This window comes from Cyanistes caeruleus, chromosome 2 (assembly GCF_971803275.1).
Source record: "Cyanistes caeruleus chromosome 2, bCyaCae1.hap1.1, whole genome shotgun sequence".
Taxonomy (NCBI): Eukaryota; Metazoa; Chordata; class Aves; order Passeriformes; family Paridae; genus Cyanistes; species Cyanistes caeruleus.
In genome coordinates, this window is record NC_141702.1 from 116,546,428 (window position 1) to 116,567,578 (window position 21,151).

At 42.6% G+C, this 21,151-nt stretch overlaps 1 protein-coding gene across 7 annotated transcripts in view; it reads right to left on the bottom strand.

Annotated features, from left to right (window-relative positions):
* The window catches only part of PLCB1 (phospholipase C beta 1), a 378,787-nt gene that overhangs the window by 68,907 nt on the left and 288,729 nt on the right, over nt 1–21,151 (bottom strand). For all 7 annotated transcript variants that reach the window (XM_086873629.1, XM_086873646.1, XM_086873622.1 and 4 more), the window contains 11 exons: nt 20,579–20,663; nt 19,921–20,098; nt 14,136–14,206; nt 13,472–13,568; nt 9,763–9,847; nt 8,545–8,669; nt 8,119–8,273; nt 6,228–6,392; nt 5,000–5,099; nt 2,910–3,014; nt 2,299–2,408 (listed from right to left, as the gene is read on the bottom strand). In XM_086873629.1, the coding sequence (XP_086729755.1) occupies nt 2,299–2,408; nt 2,910–3,014; nt 5,000–5,099; nt 6,228–6,392; nt 8,119–8,273; nt 8,545–8,669; nt 9,763–9,847; nt 13,472–13,568; nt 14,136–14,206; nt 19,921–20,098; nt 20,579–20,663 (1,276 nt within the window). The remainder of the gene's footprint in view (nt 1–2,298; nt 2,409–2,909; nt 3,015–4,999; nt 5,100–6,227; nt 6,393–8,118; nt 8,274–8,544; nt 8,670–9,762; nt 9,848–13,471; nt 13,569–14,135; nt 14,207–19,920; nt 20,099–20,578; nt 20,664–21,151) is intronic.

Consider the following 21,151-nt stretch of genomic DNA (forward strand, 5'->3'; position numbering starts at 1 on the left):
CATTCCCCAAAAAGAACTCTTCTCAGGCCAGGCTGGAAAGCAAGAACTGACCAAGAAAAGTAAAGGTAGGGACTCCTGTCATATTTATGATGGTAACTTTGGAAATAAATTCAGAAAAGATGCTGGAACCTCAGTCAGTTCTTCAGCATTCTTTGTTTATGTGATTACACTGACCATTACCATTAACAGATAAGGTCATGTGAAGACTGAAGAAAGGTTGATTTATTTGGTTATAATAATTCACTACTGGGTAGCTTATTTCACTGTTGTTCTGTGACAAAACTGTGGAACTTTCTACAGAGGTTGAGTTTAAACTTCTACAGCAAGGAAAGCAAAGCAAAAACCTCTCAGTTTTCTTCTGACAGCTGCTCAGATCAAAAGCGTGTGTGAGAGGAAGGAAAGAGGTGTAGGGAATGGAATCTGTGCTGGGAGGCAGCTCAGCTTTGCACACAATCAATTATAGAGTGTAAGCTTGAAACTGGGCATTGGAAATGTGAATCCAGGTGCAATCAGGTGCTCATTTCTGGCAAACACACTTGGGTTTGTTCAGCTGTGTTGCCACTGAATGTACCTGCAATTATTAATTGGTGTGATTGGTGTGGGCCAATAAAAATGAAGAAAACAGACTGACAGATTAGGAAAATATTGTCATCACAAAACATGGATGGTCAGGGAATTCAAGATTTCCAAGTGCAGACTGAAATACCTTACCCAAAAAGTGCTTTTAAAATAGAAGGTGACTGTGGTGAATTCAGACTGACACTGACAGTGGCAGTTTTGTCCCTGTTCCTTGGTGCTGCAGCTAACTCAATACACATTTTTAGCAAACAGACCACAAACACTACAGTTTTCTTTTTACAAAGTATTTCTGTCCTTCTCCAAAGGAACCACCTTTATCCTGTGAGCTTCCAAGCTCCTTGACAGTCACCTCTCCTACTTCCATTTGCTGCAGAAGACATTCTAAGACAAGAATTTTTCTAACAAATAAGCCTGTATATACCAGGAAAATCTGTAGTTTTTCAAAAGTAAAAATGACCTCTAAGGTATTTAAAGGATTATGTTAAAAAAAGGCTTTGCTATTAATATAGAATCTCATGTGTAGCGTGTCCTAGATAGATGTCTAAGATACTGTTGAGCATTTCACAGTGTCCTCATTCAGCAGAACTTGTGACACTGCACAAAGAGTAAATTGTTGGCTACTGAATTGTAATGACTTTCAATCCTCTGGTCTGCTTTGGGAATGTATTCTTGGTTACAAAATCTAGTTCAGCAAGGTTTTGCACATCTGAGAATTGCACGAGAGCAGAGGGCAGTTTAGGATTAAAAAGCATTTCTCTGTCTTTGCTAGAGACTGTGCTGAGAGCCTTTTGATCACTTGGTGTGCACAACACCTGGCACAGCACCTCTGACAGACCAAGCTGATATTGTCAAACACTGCTAGAAGTGACAGTGACAGTGTCTGGAACTGAGAGACTGAATGTTTGAACATGCAGAGTCCATCAGAAACCACAGCTGAGCTCTCAATTATACTCAGAACAACATCTGGGCATTTGGGTGCATAACACCTTCAATTATACAGAAAAAAGGGTTCACAGGGTATGCAGATAATCATATATATCCAGACACCTAACAACTAAAATTGTGGCTCCCATAGCTTTCAGCTGAGCTACAATACGCCTGACTATTTATTTACTCCATGGTCTCCTCCCTCTTCATTTCTCTTCCTAACATCTATAAAGGATCAGTTGAACTCCAGAGATCCCTTCCCACCTAAAATATTGTATGATTACCCTGTGTCTCTTTAGGACATGTTTGCCCACAGAGAATCTACCGTAATCTGAGATACACAAATGTTTCTCAGCAGAATGACCTCTCCAGAGACAGCCTGAAATTCTCTGCAATTTGTAGTATTTTCAGGAAAAACTCCTGACACACAGCTGTCTTTTTTTGCAAGGGGAACCAGCAGCACACTGGAAAACAATGGGCATTGACTCACAAAGATTTCAGTAGCTCCAGAGCAAAACTGCAGAGCACACAAATAAAACAGTTTCTCATTTCTTTACCTCTGAACATCAACCTGCTCAGTGCACACCACGCTGCTTTTAGTGACACCACACTGACAGTGAAATGCTGCTGGGGTGTCCTGTGCCCCAACATCCCTCAGGGTGAGATGTTTACAGGTGTTGACATAATCAGCACTTACAATTCCCAGGGATTTTCAGAATTTGTCTTTCTAAGCTAAGTAGGTGCTTTTAAATATTGTAGCATGATGTCCAGAGACTCAGAGACCTCCCTTACCTCTTTCTTGACCTCTTCCTCATCTTCCAGAGTCAGTGCAGCCAGCTGCTTAGCTCTCTGCTCCATCAGGTTTACATATCTGATTGGATTGGATAAGGCCTCAATCACATCTAGGAACAAGGCAAATACTTCAGTTTCAAAGCCCTGATGTTATGGCTCCAGCACTCAGGTTTTAAGAAAGAGGCATAATACATAATACGTTTTTGCCTGAAAAGGGTCTTTCACTGCATGGCATTTAACCTTACTCCTGTTTAGAGCCAATGCCAAAACAGTTCTCACCCTTGAGCATGGCACTTTATCTAGGGAACAATTACATCCTCGTGTGTCCTGCAGGCAAAGTGTCATTTGTGTGCCAACAGCAAGTGCCTGAGGCATTTCCTCCTTTGGAATCTGCTGAAAATAAGAGTTGGCCCTAATGCTAAGCCTCAGGCAAGGTGCTGTAAATCAGGCCATCTCCTAGGAGTGAGAGACACAATGATCAACCAGATGCAGACCTTTGCTCACAGGACTGTTATCCCAGCCTAGCAAATCATCCACACCCCATGCATTTTGTGTTTCAATTAACCTTTATATTCCCCAGCAAGAAAATTACCTGTATAATACAGAGTTACCTGCGTAAGTGTCAGGTACATAGTCTTTGACCTCGATGTACACAAAGAGAGCTGGCAGTGTCAAAGGCTGGTTCCTCTCATTCCTCAGGCAGATGTAGTGATAGCCTGCAAAATGAGGAACAAGCAGCTCACATAACAAATCCTTCCACAGGCATGTACAGTGCATCTCTGCTATCATTTGTTATTTATAGTGTGGCTCCCACTGAGTAAGAAGCTCCAGTGACTTCTGGGAGTGAAAGGTTTACCTGAAGGGTTGCAGGGATAAGTGTACAAACTGCTGGAAAGGCACCTGGCACTGCAGTTTAAAATGATATTTTCTGTTTATTCTTACATATGTGACTGATGCTAAAAATGGCAATTTATTTCAATTTTTCATGCATTCTGTTTTAGTACCTATGTCTGGATTTTTTTAGTTTAGTACATCTTATTGTATTTTCAAAAGTGAGCCTGGTAGTACTCAGCAATCTGAACAGCCAAAGTAAACTGAGATGTAGCAGCCCATCCACACACAGCATCTGATTTTAAAAATATACAATGTGGCATGATGGCCACAGAGCATGTTTGTGTGTATAAATCCTATTGTGTGAGCATCCTTATGAATACATCTGTAAAAAGAGAGGTTCCAGATTGTTTTGAAAGCTTGATGCCCAAGCTTTGACCACCTTGTGGCACTGAGTGTCATGTCTAGTCTGGGAGCCACATGTGTGAGAGGTGCTCCAAGTCAGGAGCAGGATGCATTGGGGGAATCCTCACCTGCCTGATGTAAGCAACTCTCTCTGCAGGTAATGGCTAAATCCTTGAGTTGGGAATAGTGGCAAGTCTGTGGATTTATGTGACAGCATGATATAACTTCCAATAACATCTCAGAAAAGAGAGAAATTACATATTACAAAGGGTTCTTAGTTCTCTCAACTTTCTCCAGCAAGTTTTCAGCATGGACACAAACTCAGACCAACAGGCTGCTCTCCATCACATACTGCAAAGGGATGATTGCTGGAGCCAAAAGGACAGAGAATGGGTCTGTGGGGAACAGTTCTGGTAAGATTTCACTTACCAGAAGAGGGAAATCCTTCCCACTCCACTTCTCCTCTCCAGTCACCACCTACCTTCCTCTGGCACTCAGCAGATCCTCCAGGAAACAAGCAGCATCCATTAAGCCAGCAGAAAATGCAGCTGGCATAAAAAAGGTGTCTGCTGGATTGATAAATTGTTTGCTCATGAAAAAGTGTGGAGATTCTTCCTCAGGAATAATTTGGCCAACTGTCAGATACAGGACATGTGAGTTTTGTGCTGGATAAGGCACAGGGTAGTTACAGATACTCTTTTTTTTCCAGTGAGTAAAGCTGGGAGCACATTCATGGCCCATATGCTTGCTCTAATTCAGTTTCCTCCCCTCACTGGAAAATCTGGCACTGAATTTGAACACTTCTGTTCTCAAACTGCCAATGCCACTGCATCTTTCTGAAACAGGATCGCTAACAAGTATCTGGGCTTGAAAATGTGGCCGGAGCTGTCACACAAGGTGATTTTCATTTAAGTGGCCACTAATGGTAGTAGAAATAATGTGATTTAGAAGAGGCAAATAATTATAGTTTTCTTTTAATTTTCAGCAATGAGGATGAAAGTAATTTCGGACTGAAGGTATTGCAGAGATGTAACAGCTGGCAGATAGGTCAGTCTTTCATGTGTGCAGAAATTACATTGAGAGGAGCAGGTTTTGCTTTAATTCCCAGCCACGTCCCATTCTCACAAAGATGACATCAAAATTGGCTGCTGTGTCTCTCTTTCTTCTTGAAAGTGTGCAGCTGCACTTTTTAGGTTAAACCTGTGGGCATGAAATTGGTGTACTGGAGATAAGGAAGTGCCACCTATGCCTACAATGCTTTAATTCCATTGGCTTTCCTGGATGGTTAAAAATTTAAATTTTGGATGAAATATGGCATTTTTGTTTTTCAAACCCGAGACAGATTATTCAAGTCCTCAGTTGCTATGAGGCTGCTGAGTGGCTGCTGGTTTAGAGCAGCTGAGATTCTGCCTTGCTGTCTCTTTTCACCACACAATGTTTGTCTGGATGGGGAAAAAGGTTTTACCTGGTCGAATTGCCGAGACTGGCAATATCCGATGGCCAATGAATTTCCCTCCTTCTTCATATACTGCTAACCTTAAACAGGCCAGGGAAGGCAAAACCACCTGCAAGACAATATTGTTGCATTATTAACTTTCAGCTCTGAATGAAGCAGCTCCTTCCATAGGTTACACAGAACACATGCTAAAATTTATCACTCATTGAAAGAAAAAAAAAAAAAATAAGCAACAGGAAGAGCTTCTCTGGTTTATTTTCAACCTACTAAAAATAGTAGCCTGTGCTTCTCTGAGCACAGGGCCAGTCAGGCACGATCATTAACTAAATAGAGAAACCAAGTATACTAATTAGAAGTTCATTACAGAAGAAAAATGCTAGTGATGTTTCCAAACTTAAGCTCTGGCAGGCTGCCAAAGGAAAGCCATTCGCAAGGCCAAATATTCAGGGAAAAGAGCACTGCCACAAGTACCAAGTGTCTAAACATCCTTGTGAGCTACACTTGCTGAGAGAAATCTGAAAGAAACTGTTTTACAAGCACCTGGACTCAGGATATACTCAACCAAGGTGCTCAGAGAGCAAAACCTAGAGGTTCTGTTCAAATATTGGCTGCAGGTACATTGCAAAGTGCAATAAAACTTTCCCATTGCATGGTGCTCAGTGTTTGCTGCCACCTTAGGAGTTTAGAGAATTGGGTCTGGGTAATACTGCATGAGCAGCTCAGAAGTTTCAGTCTCATCTCCTAAGGTGGATGGGATTTGTGTCTTCATCACTTGGGCAGTGACTTTATAGGCCAATCTAGTGGCTAGCAGGGCCAGCAGATTGCTCTGGCTGTGCCAGCTCAGCCAGCCAGGCTGCTGGAGGTGCATTCCCATTGTCCTGCTCCCAGGTTCCCAGGAGGGCTGCTCAGCCAGGGCACATTGCCATGGCCATGGCACTGAACTGCTGCTGGGATCTGTGCCTGCTGCACATTCCATCCACACGGCTGCTGCTTCCAGCTGTGCCACCAAAACAACCCAGGGGACTTCAGGCTCGCTTCTTTTGGCAGCAGCTGCCACAGCTGGAGCAGCCAAAGTTCAGCAAAAGCTCAGCAAAAGCAGCTGAACTATGAAATAACTATTCAGAATGTCTTTTCCTGCTTTCTAACGAGTGCAAAGCTTCAGTAAGCCGTGGAAAGACCCCACTGGACAGGGATAAAAGAAAGCACAATTCCTTTTTGGGAAGCAAGTTACACTGACCTTCTTAAACACTATGGCTTCCTCTTCCCAAACTGGATTCACTGCGTTGCCTTGAGAGGTCTTGGTTTTTAGAGCTTTTCTCCTGGTATCCACTGGCAGGCCAAACATGTCCACTTCCACATAGGTACCGACTTTTTTATCAGAAAGGAACTGACCTGAAATTATCTAAAGCCAAAGAACAAAGGAGCATCGTTAGAGATTGCTGTGGTGGATTAGGAAATGAGTGGCTGTAATGCAGATGCATAGTTCTCATTAATGAGCAGACAGTGGGCATTTAAAATAAAACCAAAACAACAATAAACCCACAATAAACAGAAAAAAAAACCCCAACAATATTTAACTGCAGACACAGAAAAACAAATTGTGAGGCCTGATTTCCTGTGACCCTGTGGTCCTAAAGTCCCCTATGAGCAATAATGTGGTTGAGATCATGCTGCTGCCCTTCCCTGAGCAGGAATACTCATTTGGATCTCTTCCTCAGTCTGTATGCCTATTTCATGAGAACTCTTAAGTTCTATCTAGTCTCAACAACAGGTTCAAAAATGCTTGAAAAAACAGAGGTTTAAATGGCAGAGAAATTATATATAAGCTTTTAGTTGTGAGGGAGAAAACCATCTTAAAAGTTTCTATTCTAATAAAGGCTCTTCACAGAGGAGTTTTAGTAAGAAAATAGAATTGTAAAATAGTTGATCTTTCCCAGTTCTTATTTTTAACAGGCAGCACAACTCTTGGCTTGAAAAAATGAAAGAAAGGTCTGCAATTGTTCAGAAAGCTGAAGAGGCACAGAAGTGTGCAGTAGTGTCACCATACCTTAACAATTTGAGGTTTGCCTAAAACAAATGTTAATCCAGTGCCAGCTCTGCCTGTGTGTGACACTGTGACCAGCAGAGCCCTCCCTGAGCAGGCAGAGGCAGCTGCCCTCTGCCAGCTGTCTCCTGACTCCCGTTAAAAAGCTGTGCATCTCCTAAGAGCTGCTGAATGACTTCCACCTCCATTTGCTCTAATTGCAGAACAAAGTGCCTCTAAACCCACAGGAGTGGCCTGAAAGCTGCCATGATTGCAGGTCACCATGAAAGGTCACCCCACACATCCTCTTTGGTATCACCAGATTGTTCCTTTATCCACATCCCTCCCAGCACGGCTCTGCTGCACTTCTGCCTGCAGCCTGAGAGGAAATACTTGTTCTCCCTCAGTGAAAACAGGAGGATATTTTGCAGATGGACTCTATAAAAAAGAGGCTGTTCAAATGGATGAGTCCATTAAAGGAGTAGCAGGACTCCAGAAAGTTTATGGTTTTATAGCTGGAGATACAGCAAGTGAATTTGTCCCCCTGTCACAGCCAATGCCATCTATCCCCTTAAACACTTATGCAGGTAATTCCCCATCTGCAGATTCCTGGCAGTCCCTGAACTTCATTAGAGGTCCTTAAAAAGGAACAAGGAAAAACAACTTGGCAATGAATTGCAGCTGACATTTATGGTTCCACAGTTCTGCTGGAGAACTTTCAGAAAACCAGACAAATTTATTTATACTAAGCATGTAGTGTTCTAGCTATTCCAGTCCAACCTTCCACTTCACAACAGCATGTTTTAAATCCAGCCTTTTGTTTCTAAAAACACAGCCAAACTGCTCCTAAATCCATTCACTTCCCAGTTCTGTGATTCCACAATTACTTCTATAGCAAAGAATACATACAATAAAAATATATTGATTTATCCTACAATGTGAAATGCTAGGCAGAATTTAAAAATTAAGTGTGCTCTGTGAAATTAAATTTATTTTATTTTATTGGCTTACTATAGTAATTTTCTAGGCCACTGCACCACAGAAATGTAAATATATCTATGCTCTGGCATTGCCATGAGAGCACTTCCATCAGCTAGAGACATACCTTGACAGACAGAGTGTTGGCTACTATTCCATCCACTATTCCTTCAGTAAATGGATCAAAGTGCTTGTCTGGCCTTCTCATGAATTCTGGCTTTAACCTGTACCCACTTTTGCCATTGTACTCGTACATTCCCATGTTTATTTGCATAGACAAATCTGGATGTTAAAAAAATTGGTGAGAGTTATTTTATGGACAGATAATCATTTCAAAAAGCAATAAAATGCTTTAAAATTACTGTAATTTCATACTGACTGTAACAGAAGCACTACAAGCCCGGGTTAAACATTTTAATTAAAAACTCTATAGTATACATTAATCTCTACAATAATTTTTGGAAAATAAAACCATTCCTACCAATGCATCAGCAAGTCTGTCAGAGAAGTGGACACGTAGAGCTTTCCAAAGGCAGAGAACAGCAGGACTTACCTACGGTTTGGAAGTTGAGGGCGACCATCTGGCAGCCAGCGTTCCAAAAGACTTGTGGCATGTAGTTGGAAGAGTCTACTCGTGTTCCCTTTGGGTAAATCCTGCTCAGCTGCATTTTGTTGTATCTGAACAGTGAGTAGTTAAGGTAGAGAACGTGTGACAAAAATCACCTGGCAAGTGAGAAGTGCAGCTGCAGGGTTAAATGCAGGTAATTCTTTACAGAATTGCAATGGGTTCCTCGCTGGATTTCTGGCAACCATCATGCTTCCAGATGTCCACAGTCTTGTAGGATAAATAAATATGATAAATATGGGGCAATTAAAGGTGCTGCTTCTTCCTGGATAGAGTGCACAGAAAAAGCAAGGAAAGAGCACAGGCAAATGCATTAGGAAGATCATATTAATAAAATCCCATTTCTTTTTATGGTTCCTACTTTGGGATTTTCCTAGGATGACATTTACAGAGGCCAGTTGGTTGTGAACATTGAATCTTCCTCTGCTGCATGGAGAGGTGATCAGTTAAAAAGTGCTTTTCTGGAATGAGATTAGAATTGGCCTCTACCTGGACAGAAATGACAAGTGTACACATCTTATGGTTGAGTCTACAAATCTCTGAGATGAGAATGTGCTGCAGGCAATCTTTGGAAGGATTTTTCCATTAATCTCCTTTCAGGCACTGTTTTATCTGTTTATCTATTTTACCTTGTTCATTCTTAACTGCAACCATGAGGAGAGATATTGAGAAACATCAAAAAGTCTAACCAGAATGTTCTTTAGCTTTACTTTAGAAGTTATAAAAATTCAAAAAAATTAAGAAATTGTGTGGCAAGAAATCAATAGAGGTATGACAGGAAAGTGAGCACTGTCATGTGACTTTGCAAAAAAGTCAGCCACATTTTGACAATTTCCTCCCCATAACTCTTACCACTCCATACAGGAGGACAAATTTAACAATCAGAATACAAAGAATTAGGTCTTCAATATGTCACTTATGCCTATTCCCTCTAGTCCTAGCCCACAGCACAAGGACTCATGCCAGTTTTTAAATTAGCTCATCAGAACTCAGGCCAATTAATCCATTTAGAAAGACAGTCAAATCTACAAATTTCATTTGGGTTCCCTATTTCCCCAGCTCCTGTCTCTGAATTCCAATAAAGCTCTGTAGCAGATCTCAGATATAGAAAGACTTAGGAAGCCGCTTTCTGAAAGTCAAGGATACTCCACAAATTCCACAGGAGACTTTGTAAGTTGCTCAAGTCCTTTGGTTTCCACAAAGGAAGACATTTCAAAGCTTTTGTTGCGCTCTGCAGGTTTAGAGGGGAGATAAAACAGGTGACAGGTTAGAGCATGAACTCGCTTGGTTTAGTCCCAGTCCCCATATCCCACCTATGGTTCACCAGCTCTTTTCACCCTGATCCCAAGGAATTTACACATGGCTTTGCTGACAGCAGTGACCCTGCTCTGCACACACTCAGAGCTCCATCTGCACTCACAGCAGCACTGCCCAAATTAAGAACACTGGTGCTGCCCCAGGTTGATGCTGGACCAGCTGCAGGTCCAGCACAACACCAGGTGGATGTACATGTGAGGGTGAGCCCAGAAATCAAACCTGTGACACAAAGGTGCTGCAGCAGCTCACTGTGGGCATGGCTGGATCTCTGGCTTGTCTTTGCAGGCTGATGTGAAGGCTGGGAGCCACTTGGAGCTGTGATGACTGATGTCCATTTCAGATTAAAGTGAGCAGTGCCGTGCCTGCAGTGACTCTCGGTATATCAGGGGCCAGGTCACAGCTGTCAAAGCCATGAAACACCACCATCCAACCATCCCTGAAGGTGCACTCCTGTGTCCCAGCAGGGATTCACACCTAATCCCCAACCTATATCAGGCTTCTATGATCTGTTTAATTTGGTCAAACTTTCTGATCTGCCAGTGGTGAACAGCTCCTCCTCCACGTCTGAGCCGCTAGGAGTAAACATTAATTTGTGCATCACTTGTCACTCACCTTTGCCTGATGTGGGCATGGCCTTTCAGTGCACCCAGGCATCAGGATGCAGCAGAGAGCCTAAGTCAGGGCCCTGCTAGCTTCAGTAGCCTCACTGCTGCTCAGAGGTAAGGATTTCTGTAAACTAACAGCCTCCCACCTCATCCCCATCAGCCGTGTGCCTGCCTAGAAGGGCCACAGCTCTGGAGTCAGATCCATGAACTCACTCAGCACTGATCTGTTTAAAAATGAAGGGATCAGTGCCTGGGTTGGAGCAGGATCTCTCCAGCCTCACCACTTTATTGAAAGCAAACAGTAAGGCAGAGAAAAGGCCTGGCCTCCCCCAGTTTAGAAATGATTGTAATTGTGCTGCAGCAATCCGGGGACAGCCAGGAGAGGAGGCAGGGCTGGCCAGCTCCCTAAAATCAAACTGCGAAGCTGCAGGAGAGGGACAAAACTGAACAAAAGCACAGAGGAGCAGGACAGAAACAGGTGGGCACTGTCCTCATAGGGAGCCAAAAAGGAAGCAGTGGATCCAAGGAAATCAGGAACTGGATTGTTTGGGCCACTGTGAGAGGAAAATGTGCTGCCAGCCTGGGAACTACAAACCATTCTCAGCCCGTGCTGAAGAGTCAGAGGATGAACATGGGTTTCCAAAAGTAATTCTGTGCCTCTAGGAGAGCTGGGACTCACCCTTTATGGTGATCCCTATTTCTAATCAGCAACCATCATGCTACTGCTATTATTCACAGCTGTTACCTCCTAATGGTGAAAAATTCCTGTTATTCCCTAAAGGCTGCTCTCCTACCACTCCCTCTTCCTTTCTAACACACAATATCCTTTCTTTCTCCAGCTGGCTCACCTCCATCTCAGCTTCTCATAAAGACACTGAGATTATTCTTATTCCAGCTACCCCTCTACTGATGGCATAATACTATCAACACACATATACTGGTTTTATCCTATTTAGAATGTAGCCTCTAGAATTTCTGGAAGTAATAAACTCTTATTTCTCAGCCTTGTCTTTAAGTAGAACATCTGTAGGAAACCAGAGCTGGTAGCTGTTAAAGGATTTGGTTACCAATCGTCCAGAGCTTAATCAGACTCATAATTAAAATAAGAACAATTATTTCCTTGTAGTATCTGGAGATGATTAAGGGACCTGCCCTTTGAAGAAAAGACTGCAGGAGAGACATTTCTTTCTCGTGATACATTACACTGTGCTATCTTATCAGGAGCAAATTACTGCAGAGTGAACAAATAACTCATTGAAAACTGTCTGAAAAACGTGGAAAAACACAGTTACAGCTACTTGCTGCCAGAGAAGAGAGAACCTTTCTAGTGAGGGCAATCAGGGCACTGGTACAGACCCACTGCTATTCAATATTTCTGTTACCAACTTGGATGCAAGACCAGAAAATGCACTTTTAAAATGTGTGACAGAATGACACAATGACAGAAGCAGTGAGGCACTATTATCACTCCAGAGGTCTGGATCACAAATCCAAACAAACTCTGAATAAAAAATAATAAATTAGAAAAGTGCTGTAACAACTATGAAACTGTATAAAAGACAAGTATGGATCTCTACACTTAGGAAAGTGAGGTCAAGTGAACAAAAGTAAAATTTTTGGTAAACAGCTGGATAGATAGCAAACTGAAAAGCAATTCTCATTAATCCCTTCTTTATTCAGCTCATTTAATGAAGATCCAGCAGCAAGTCCAGGCTAAGACTAAGACCAGAACACCTAAATCGTTCTTTAGCCAGCCAGCAGCATTTACCACTTAGGGCCATATTTATCACAGAATGTTTTTTTGACACAAACACCAAAAATTTAATTTCTTAATAATATAAGTTCACTGAAATTGTATTATTGATCAAAAGTCACATCAGAACTTAGGAGAAAAATCCAGACTGCAGCAGATCTTTACAAAAAAAACAAAACTCAGAAAGGCAAAGGCATGTGAACAGAGGAAAAAAACCCTACATGAGACAATTTTCTAACAGCTGCATCAACTTGTAGTGCTAGGATTCACATGGCTTCCTTTCCAGAAGGCACATCTCCTTCCCACTGTGTTCTTGTAACTCTCATTAGAGCTGGAGGAGATTATAAACACCCAAAGGGACACTACTACAGGGAACAAGCACAGCTCCCTGCATGATTCTGTGACTGCTCATGTGTGGTACCTGTATAAATACCCACATACAAATGAACAGTTGGGAACTTCTGACATGTTTATTATTCATCACAAGTAAATGCCAAATCTTGTATAGAGACATGGACTTAGGCAACAATTACCTGTCCTCTGCCAAGGACACCACAAATCCGGAATAAATTAAAATGCTGTACACTTCTTTAACTAAAAAGCTCCAAAAGCACATTAAAACCTGTCAAAACAAAGTGAAAAAGGGCAGGCAAACAGTGGGGGGGTTTCAAGGAAAGCAGAGATGCTGCAGTGTTTACTGAGGATGCCACTGAGTGCATTCCTAGCAAGGCATCTTCTGTAAAAGCCAGCAGGGGGTGAAATTATGGCCCTTTCTTTACAACACACAGAGGCAGGAAAGTGAATATGCATGTGGGGAAGGGCAGACTCTGCTTGCCCTGTATTTTTTATAAAAGTACTAGAGGCAAAATAAAAGTAGGAATATTTATGACCACCTTTCTCAAACTGCTTAAGATACTTTTCAGTCACAGACAACAAAGACAATGTAAGCACAAAACTTTCAAAACTGTTTTTGAAATGTCAGCATGTTTACTGCTGATGAAGTTGGATATTTAGACTAAAAGAGATTTCAAAACATAAATGGATTTATTTGGCTGGGTACCAAGGGAACATTTTCTGTCTGTGTTCCTGTATCTAATTGAGAGGAAGCCAAGCAGCATTTCTGCAGAACTCTGCCAAACACTTGGCAGGTAATTTTAAGTATAAGATGTTTCTTACTTACTTTTTGATACTTCAAATGACTCAAACTTCACAGGCTGAATGTAGTTTACCAGGTTGGACATCTCTTCTGTGGCCATAGCCTCACTTCCAGCAGTACCCTGGGGAAGAGAAGGGAAAACGCTGCAGTTTGGTCTGTCCATCAGAGGCCACAAACGCCAAAGCCCGGTTTTCTATCAATTGTGGTGTCTTTCACTGCCCTTGGCTAGAGAAGGCAATGCTTCATGTAGGGAATGTCACACAGGAAAGAACAAAATGGGCTGGAAGATGTAAATGTTTACATTAAACTGATGCTCCATTCATTCTTTTTACGTGGCTCCCCGGGAAGGGCCTGCATTACCTCTACCCATGCACTGTGCTGAGCACATGTATCAGTTTTTTATGCCAATTTTTTCTTCCAACAATGCTAAATGCACCACAGGCAGCTGCCTAAAACAGATCTGCTGTGGTGCTATTTATTCTTAATCCTCAGAAAATAAAAGTAGAAATAAACAGAGCAAAGATGTGTTTCCAAACCAACCAACAACCAGCCTGAAAAAGCTGGTGCCGTGCTTCCCGGTGCTCTGCCTCCCTTTCTCCACTGGATGGCAGCTCCACTCCTGCTAACGTGCACCAACCCGCAGCTACTGGAGCCAACCCAATCCCCAAAAACACATCTCCGCCCTTACTTCATCCATCGACGACTTCTTACAGTCATCGTCATAGTCATCATCATCGTCGCTCTCCATCTCCGCTTCTCCTGAAAAGTTTCAAGCAGAAGGAAATGACTGGCTGAGGCAACAGTCACCATTAGCAGTGACGAATTCAAGAAAGATGTGCAAGTAGCACTGCACTGTACATGTGCTTTTTGTCACAGCACCAATCAAACGCTGCTCTCCAGGGACTCATCTGTCTTCGGCATTGATTTAAGTTCTTATTGCCCAACCGAACAAGAATTCTTTCTCTGCAGCTGCCTGATGCTTGTTCTTTGGCGATCAGCGCTGAGAGGAGTGCAGTGTGCTCAGTGTGGGGGTAGGGTTCCACAGACTGCTCTGAGATATTCCTGAGGCTGGGACACGGCACCAGAGTGTGAAGATGTGAGTTCAAACTCGGTTGTGGCAGGGTCCATGCAGGACCAGGGAATGCCTCACCCACTCTGGGAAGCAGCAGCCTGCACGGCGTGAAGAAATCGGGATGGAAGTCGATGAGCTTCCGCTGTGCTGCGCTACCGAGGGCTGCTCAGCAGAATCCACCTGTCCTGGGCATGTCACAGCCCCTGCACCGAGGCAGCACAGCTGGGAGGGTCTGGCACAGGAGCTCACACCAATTCCCCTGGCAGAGCACTTTGGGGTGCCTGTCAGGCCCTGGAGCAGAGCTGAGCTGCACCAGCTGAGGGCAGTGCAAACCAAACAATGCCAGGATATGCCTAAGGCTCATCCTTTCCCTGAAAACTCAGAGTAAACGGGATCAAATAAAGCCCATTTATTGCCTCGCCCCCAATTGCAGTGCACTCATCAAATTTCCACGGGCAAGACGTAAATTTTTTAAAGTTAATTAACGAAGGCCTCCCCTTGCCTTCAAAATGTTTTGATTGGTTGCATCAGAAATTAAACCATTAAGGAATATCAAGTTTATATTTTCTTTAGAAACTCCACCTGTCATAAAGTGCACCCTGTGCATCTTAAGACTCGACTCCGGAAAGGAAGATTTACTTATAAAGATTTCCTTATCCTGCAGTCACCTATCCACACCTGTAAGAGTGACAGCTCTCCCTGACGATTTTATTCCACAAACCTTCCAGCTTTCTTCAGCAGCGGCAGCACAAAAAGCTAACTACTATGCAGCATTCCCAAATTCTCCAGAGCATGGTAATTGAGTCTCAGTTCCTCCTGTCTATCTCTGGGGCCCAATCCTAAGCCCACTGAGTCAATAAAGAAACTCCTCTTTGCTCCAGCAGGCCTCAATCTGGCCCAGCGGGCCCCTCTGAGCACACGAGTGTGCCTTTCACAACCCAACGATGACTACCCAGCCTGTGCTTCCTTCCAGATGCAGATGTTGAAATGTCAGGCTTTTATTCATCAACACATTTCTTCCTGAATGTTTCATTGAAGAAAATAACATGATTGCTCAACAGGCTCAAGGGATGGCTCAGGGAGCCTCAGCACAACGCAGAGAGCCAACCATGCTCTCACTGGATTTGTACTGACAATCTTTGGATGGGGAGTTCTCAATTGATTTAACCAGACTGCCAAAATAACCCTTTGCACAGAACACTGGAAGGGGGAGGTGGGCAGATTTTGGCCAGCTTGCACTTCTGAGATAAGAGGTACACGATAGCCTGTTCTTGCTGCAAGTGTCCAGAGAGGAAAGTACACAACGCACGGTTGTGTTCATTTCTTTAAAAACATTTAACACAAATACTCCCAAGGAGATCAAATCTCATTTTCAAGTTCTGCATCAGACAGCAAAACCAGGACAAGTAACACACAGGACTGCCAGCATGGAATCAAAGAGAGTGTTCCAGGAGGTATGGTACATCTGCACTGCCTTTCCCCCAGCAGCATGGCCCAGTGCTCACACCCAGCCCTCTCTCCCTGATTGATGGCAGTGACACAAAGGCACCCTGAGGGTGTCTAAGGGACAATTAGCTGTAATATCATCATTACTATCTGCATTCAGATGGGACTGCAAACCCAGGTCAGCACAGGACCTCTTCAGTGCTCACAAATACAGTGAAAATCGAGTCCTTCTCCAAGGAAGTCAAACAAAAGCCTGCCCATGGACAGAGGCAGACAGAAGAATACCAAGAAATTAGAGGATGCTGCTCCCTACCACAAGTTAGAACACAAATACTGCCAGAAGAATACCAAGAAATTAGAGGATGCTGCTCCCTACCACAAGTTAGAACACAAATACTGCCAACCACTCACAGGCAGAAGGGCACAGGAAACTCGAGTGAAGTAACAGGGCAGGTTTAAGGATGTTTTCAAGGAGCTGTCCCTGGTGAGTGGGGAAGTGTGGAGGAGATAAAAAAGTGCTCCTTAGGAAAAATAAGGAGAGGACAAAAGAGGCTGAACCCCAGCTGATGGATAGAGGGGTTCAGCACGGTAATACTGACAGGAGGATGATGAGGAGAGCTGGGAATGACAAGCCAAATCCCTGGGTCAAGGAAGCAGTGTGCTAAACATTATCCATTCTCATCATCCAGACAGGTGCTGAGAGTACTAATAAAACCAAAGGTTAGACAGTGCTTGAAATTCAGAGGAATCTGGTAATCTATTTTCTCAGACCCCTTCAAAACAATGGCCAGGATGAATTATGAATGTGGTACTTGCTGGTGCAGCTTGTTAAGTCTGCAACATCTAGGCAGCCACCAGCATCCTGGAGGGCAATCACCTTTTGGATTTTTTCCACTGTATATCAGTACTTGGTGATTTTTAAAAATGGAAAAATAAACTTTATTCAGTTTGATTAACTATTTTGCTTTGTAACAATGGTCCATGGTGTCAGATGGCATCAGCAGCAGCTACACTGAGCCTAAAACCTTTCATCCTGTTTTCTATTTAGGCATCAAGAAACCATGGAGCCAATTCCACCTTCTCTCTGTCTTCCATGACTCCTTCATTGCAGCACCCACTGCTCTGACAAAACCATCATCCTATCAGTGAGAAACTAACAATTTGCTTATTTAACAATATTCAAATACTGCTCTGTTAGGAAGTTTTAGCTCCTTTGAGTATGGGTCTGCTTTTGGAGCAATGCACATCCCTGCAGAACTGCCACTGCTCCCTCTGCACTGGGATAGAATTTCTTTGGAAATCTTGCTTGCTCATTTCTGTTCATTGGGCAAGACCAGCCAGGTTTAAGATGCTTGTTTACCAAAATTGCAATCTATGTTGCAAGGGTTATCTGAGAGATTTTTCTTCTGCTTTGTCATCTTTGCTCTACCTTTAGAAAAAGTTTTTTCCACTGACATGTGTTGAAGTCACTTCCTACATCAGTTTCATGGGCATCCTGCAAGGTAACCTACAAAGCTCAGAACCCTTTCTTTAATTATTGCTACTATTTCACCAGCACTACACTTTTATATGGTCTTATAACACATCAGAAACATGGATTTACTTGGGTTTAAATAGACTCAAGCAGTGTAAGACACAGCAAATCTTGATATCAACTCCAGTATGAACTCCTACTTTTTTTTTTTTGCACTGTTGTGAAAAAAATCATTTAGAATCTCCAGAAGGCTAAATCTACACAACTTTCTCCTGGAGATCAGCAGCCATTCTGACAGGAGTTATACAACCCAATAGAGTAGTTTGAATAATATGTCCAAGTGGCTAAATGTATAGATTCTATTAAAGCTGCAGTACTGAAACACTTAATGTTGAGAAATGTTAACAATCAGGCTTCTGATTAATTGCATTACTCCCGAAAGAAATTGTTATTGGGTGTAGAGGAGCACGAGGCTTGCAGAGCTTCAAGATGACACATTGCCAATATGGAGATGTGAGAAGAAGGGTGTCATGGTGACTCTTGGGCTCTGCCATGTGGAAACTCTTCACTACCACAATGTTCTTTTAAAATGGTGAATAATTTATTTTTAACTCTTCATAGACAGAAAAACTGGCACCTGATTTACAGAAATGCTGCATTCTCATAGCTGTAAGCTGTAGCTGTAATCTCTGGAGCTCTGAATACTTAAAAATTCAAAGTACTCTAGAAAAATGATATTCTGGGTGTTCCTTGTCAGTCATCCCTAAAGTGTTCTTAAGTTCTGTCAGATTTGTCTGTCCTTAGATAAAATTGGTTTAATATTATTGCACTTCCCACAGGTATCGTTCAGATAAATTCACTGCTGTTTGTCAGGAGCTCACAGGCAGCCTGGATACCCCCACAGAAACTCACTGAGGATCCTCTAGCTAGGATCAAGTATTGAATGACAGAGAGAGGAAAAATATTGACTAATTCCATTCTCAGAAAGAGGCACAAGCCCTAAAGGAGAAACAGAGGCTGACACGAGGACTACAAGCAATGTGTTTTGGCAGTCACGGATGAACCAAGTGACCACAGCAATTTTGCAGTCTCAGTTCCAGCATTTTCTAATTTGTAAGTGCTCATCTTCATATTCATAGGCTGTTACAGAGGTGATACAGGCATAACAGTCACAGTTAATTTGTAAAATTACACACCCTATTATGGAACTGCCCCTTCTGCCTCACATTATCATCATTACCTTTATTCACAGCCTGGGTTTTTTCCTAGAAAATCTCCTAGAGAGGCTCCTGAAAGACAAAGTTGTTGCCCTCAGAAAGCCAAGGTTGTGTTCTCTGCCACTGTCCTCACCATGTGCTGATAACAAAAATGGAGAGTTAGGAATGCAGGGCTGATTTCAAATGCTGGAAAGGATGCAGCTAGAACACACACTTCTTTTTCTCCTGCTTGGGATTTGTCTAAAGCAAATCAAGAAAATGGTATTAAGTCATCCCTGACACCAGGATGAATCTTCCTTTGAAATCCAAAGCATACTCCAAAGCATGCCCTTTTCATAGTTTCTTAAAAACAACAGTTGAAAACTCTTTCTTTGCTGCTAACAGGATAAACAATGTTATCCACAAATGAAGCAGGATTTCTTTCTTGTTAATTCAGCTTGGGGCAAACTGCCAGCACAAAAATTTTCAGCTCAGTTAATCAGAGTTTAGAAAAAACTACAAACAATGGGGAGAAGTTTTTAAATGGCAAATGGCAATGAACTTTTATTTTAGCAGAGCTTTCAATTTACTCTGTAAGTTTTCTACTGCTGTGGCATAAATGTGTTTATTAGAACACAAAATTTCAGTCTTGATAGGAGAAGAAATTCCAGTGCAGGGAATAGACACTGGGCTGGGAATCAGGGTATAGAGACTTTATTATTTTTGCCTGTTTCCATCTCTAGGACAGAAGAACATCTTAAAGCACTTTAAATAGAGGTCCATGACATGTTCCCAGCTAATGCAGGACAACAACAGGTTGAGCCTTCCCTGCCTGAGGAGCAGGCATCTCATCCCTTTATCCTAAACCCTGAGGCACTGTAGAGGCTCTGCAGCTCTCATGGGCAATGGGTTCTGTCTCAAAGGACACCAAATAATGGCCGGCACAGCCCAGAGGCAACAAGGAAAAGGAAACATTTTTATTTTATATTGTACTTGGGCACTCAGGAAAGGCAGCCAAGGGTGGAGGAGTTGGCAGCTCCCTGTCCTTAATAAGCAGTGCAGAGAAATGTTAGCACACATCAGTGAGCCCTGGGTCATTCCATGAGAATTCCTCAGCCACGAGCCCTCACAGAACAGAGCCCAGGCTCAACGACACCTTAGTGTTGGTTCCTGCTGAGAAACCCACACTGGTGCACCTTTACCTCGCTAGGGTACTGCAAATGGATGGGATTGGAGCTGTAATTAAGCATTGAGGGAGAAGAATATCAGTAGATCCAAGTCCTACCTGCTCCAGGAGAGGAAGGCTCAAACATACTGGATGTATCACTGCAAGTGTTGGATGCTTGCTCCGACAGCTTCTTCTTTGCACTCCCGTCTGCTGACTTATGAGACTTCTTCTTATTCTTCACCAGGATTTTGTACATTAAATCCATAGGGCTTGGGAGAGGAACCCCAGCTTCCAGCTTCCAGGAAGAAAGAGGAGAGATGTGTTAGACTGGCAGAGGAAACAGGCTCATGGCAGTTTCTTAGGGAGCACATGGTACAGGACAGTTCTGTAACCTCTGTAAGCCCTGTTAAAATGAAACGGATTTTGCACAAGAGGCAGCGTCAACATTAAATGAAACAGGGCTACTGAGGGCACTTAAGAAGAAAAATGCTTTATGAAATGTCTGCAGTAATAACCAAAACAAGTAATAGCTCAGATACGAGAGTCTAAGTTTTGAAATGGTGGCTACGAGGATCAATTGCATTTAAAAGATCACAATTCACTCTATCAGGGCAATCTCTGCACCAGAAATGATGCTTAAATCACCAACAGCTCACGTTGCTTAACTCCCTCCTTTGGCCTGAAAGGCTTTCTATGAAGAAAGAGGCAGAACTGTGACACTGAAATAAGAATTCACACAGCCATTTGTGATGTGATAAACACCAAGGCACATTACCGGGTATTTTTCCAATGGATCCATAAGCAGTGCATCTCCAAATATTAATCTGCAGTACTCTGCCATTTTTGCCTGTTGTTTAGGGCTGAAGAGAAGAAAAGAAAGCAAGGAATGAGTCCTACTAATGCTCCAGAGTGACAGCAGCAGTAATGGAGTACCCAATAACCCCAAACTAGATATAATTTCCTGATCCAATAGCTGTGAATTTTTCAGTGAGACCTACATATATCATGCAATAATTTCAATTCCTCTCATGGAGTTTAAAAGGGGAACATACATGAAGTAAAGACATAAGTCAACTGAATAACAGTGAAACAAACATAACATGAGCTTGACTCTTTAAGGCAACACTTTTATTCAAAATTTAAATATTTTCCCCCTCATGTTACTTTATACACATTCCTGGTATTCTTCTTCCACTACATCCTCTATAAGTAAACTGAACTTCAGCAAACTACTTCAAACCAATTTTCCCAAAGTGCAACCAAATGATTAAATAATTCCTGCCTATTAGTGATGGAAGTTTTAGGACTGAAGATAGGTTTTATGGCTCAGAAGCATTACTTCAATCAT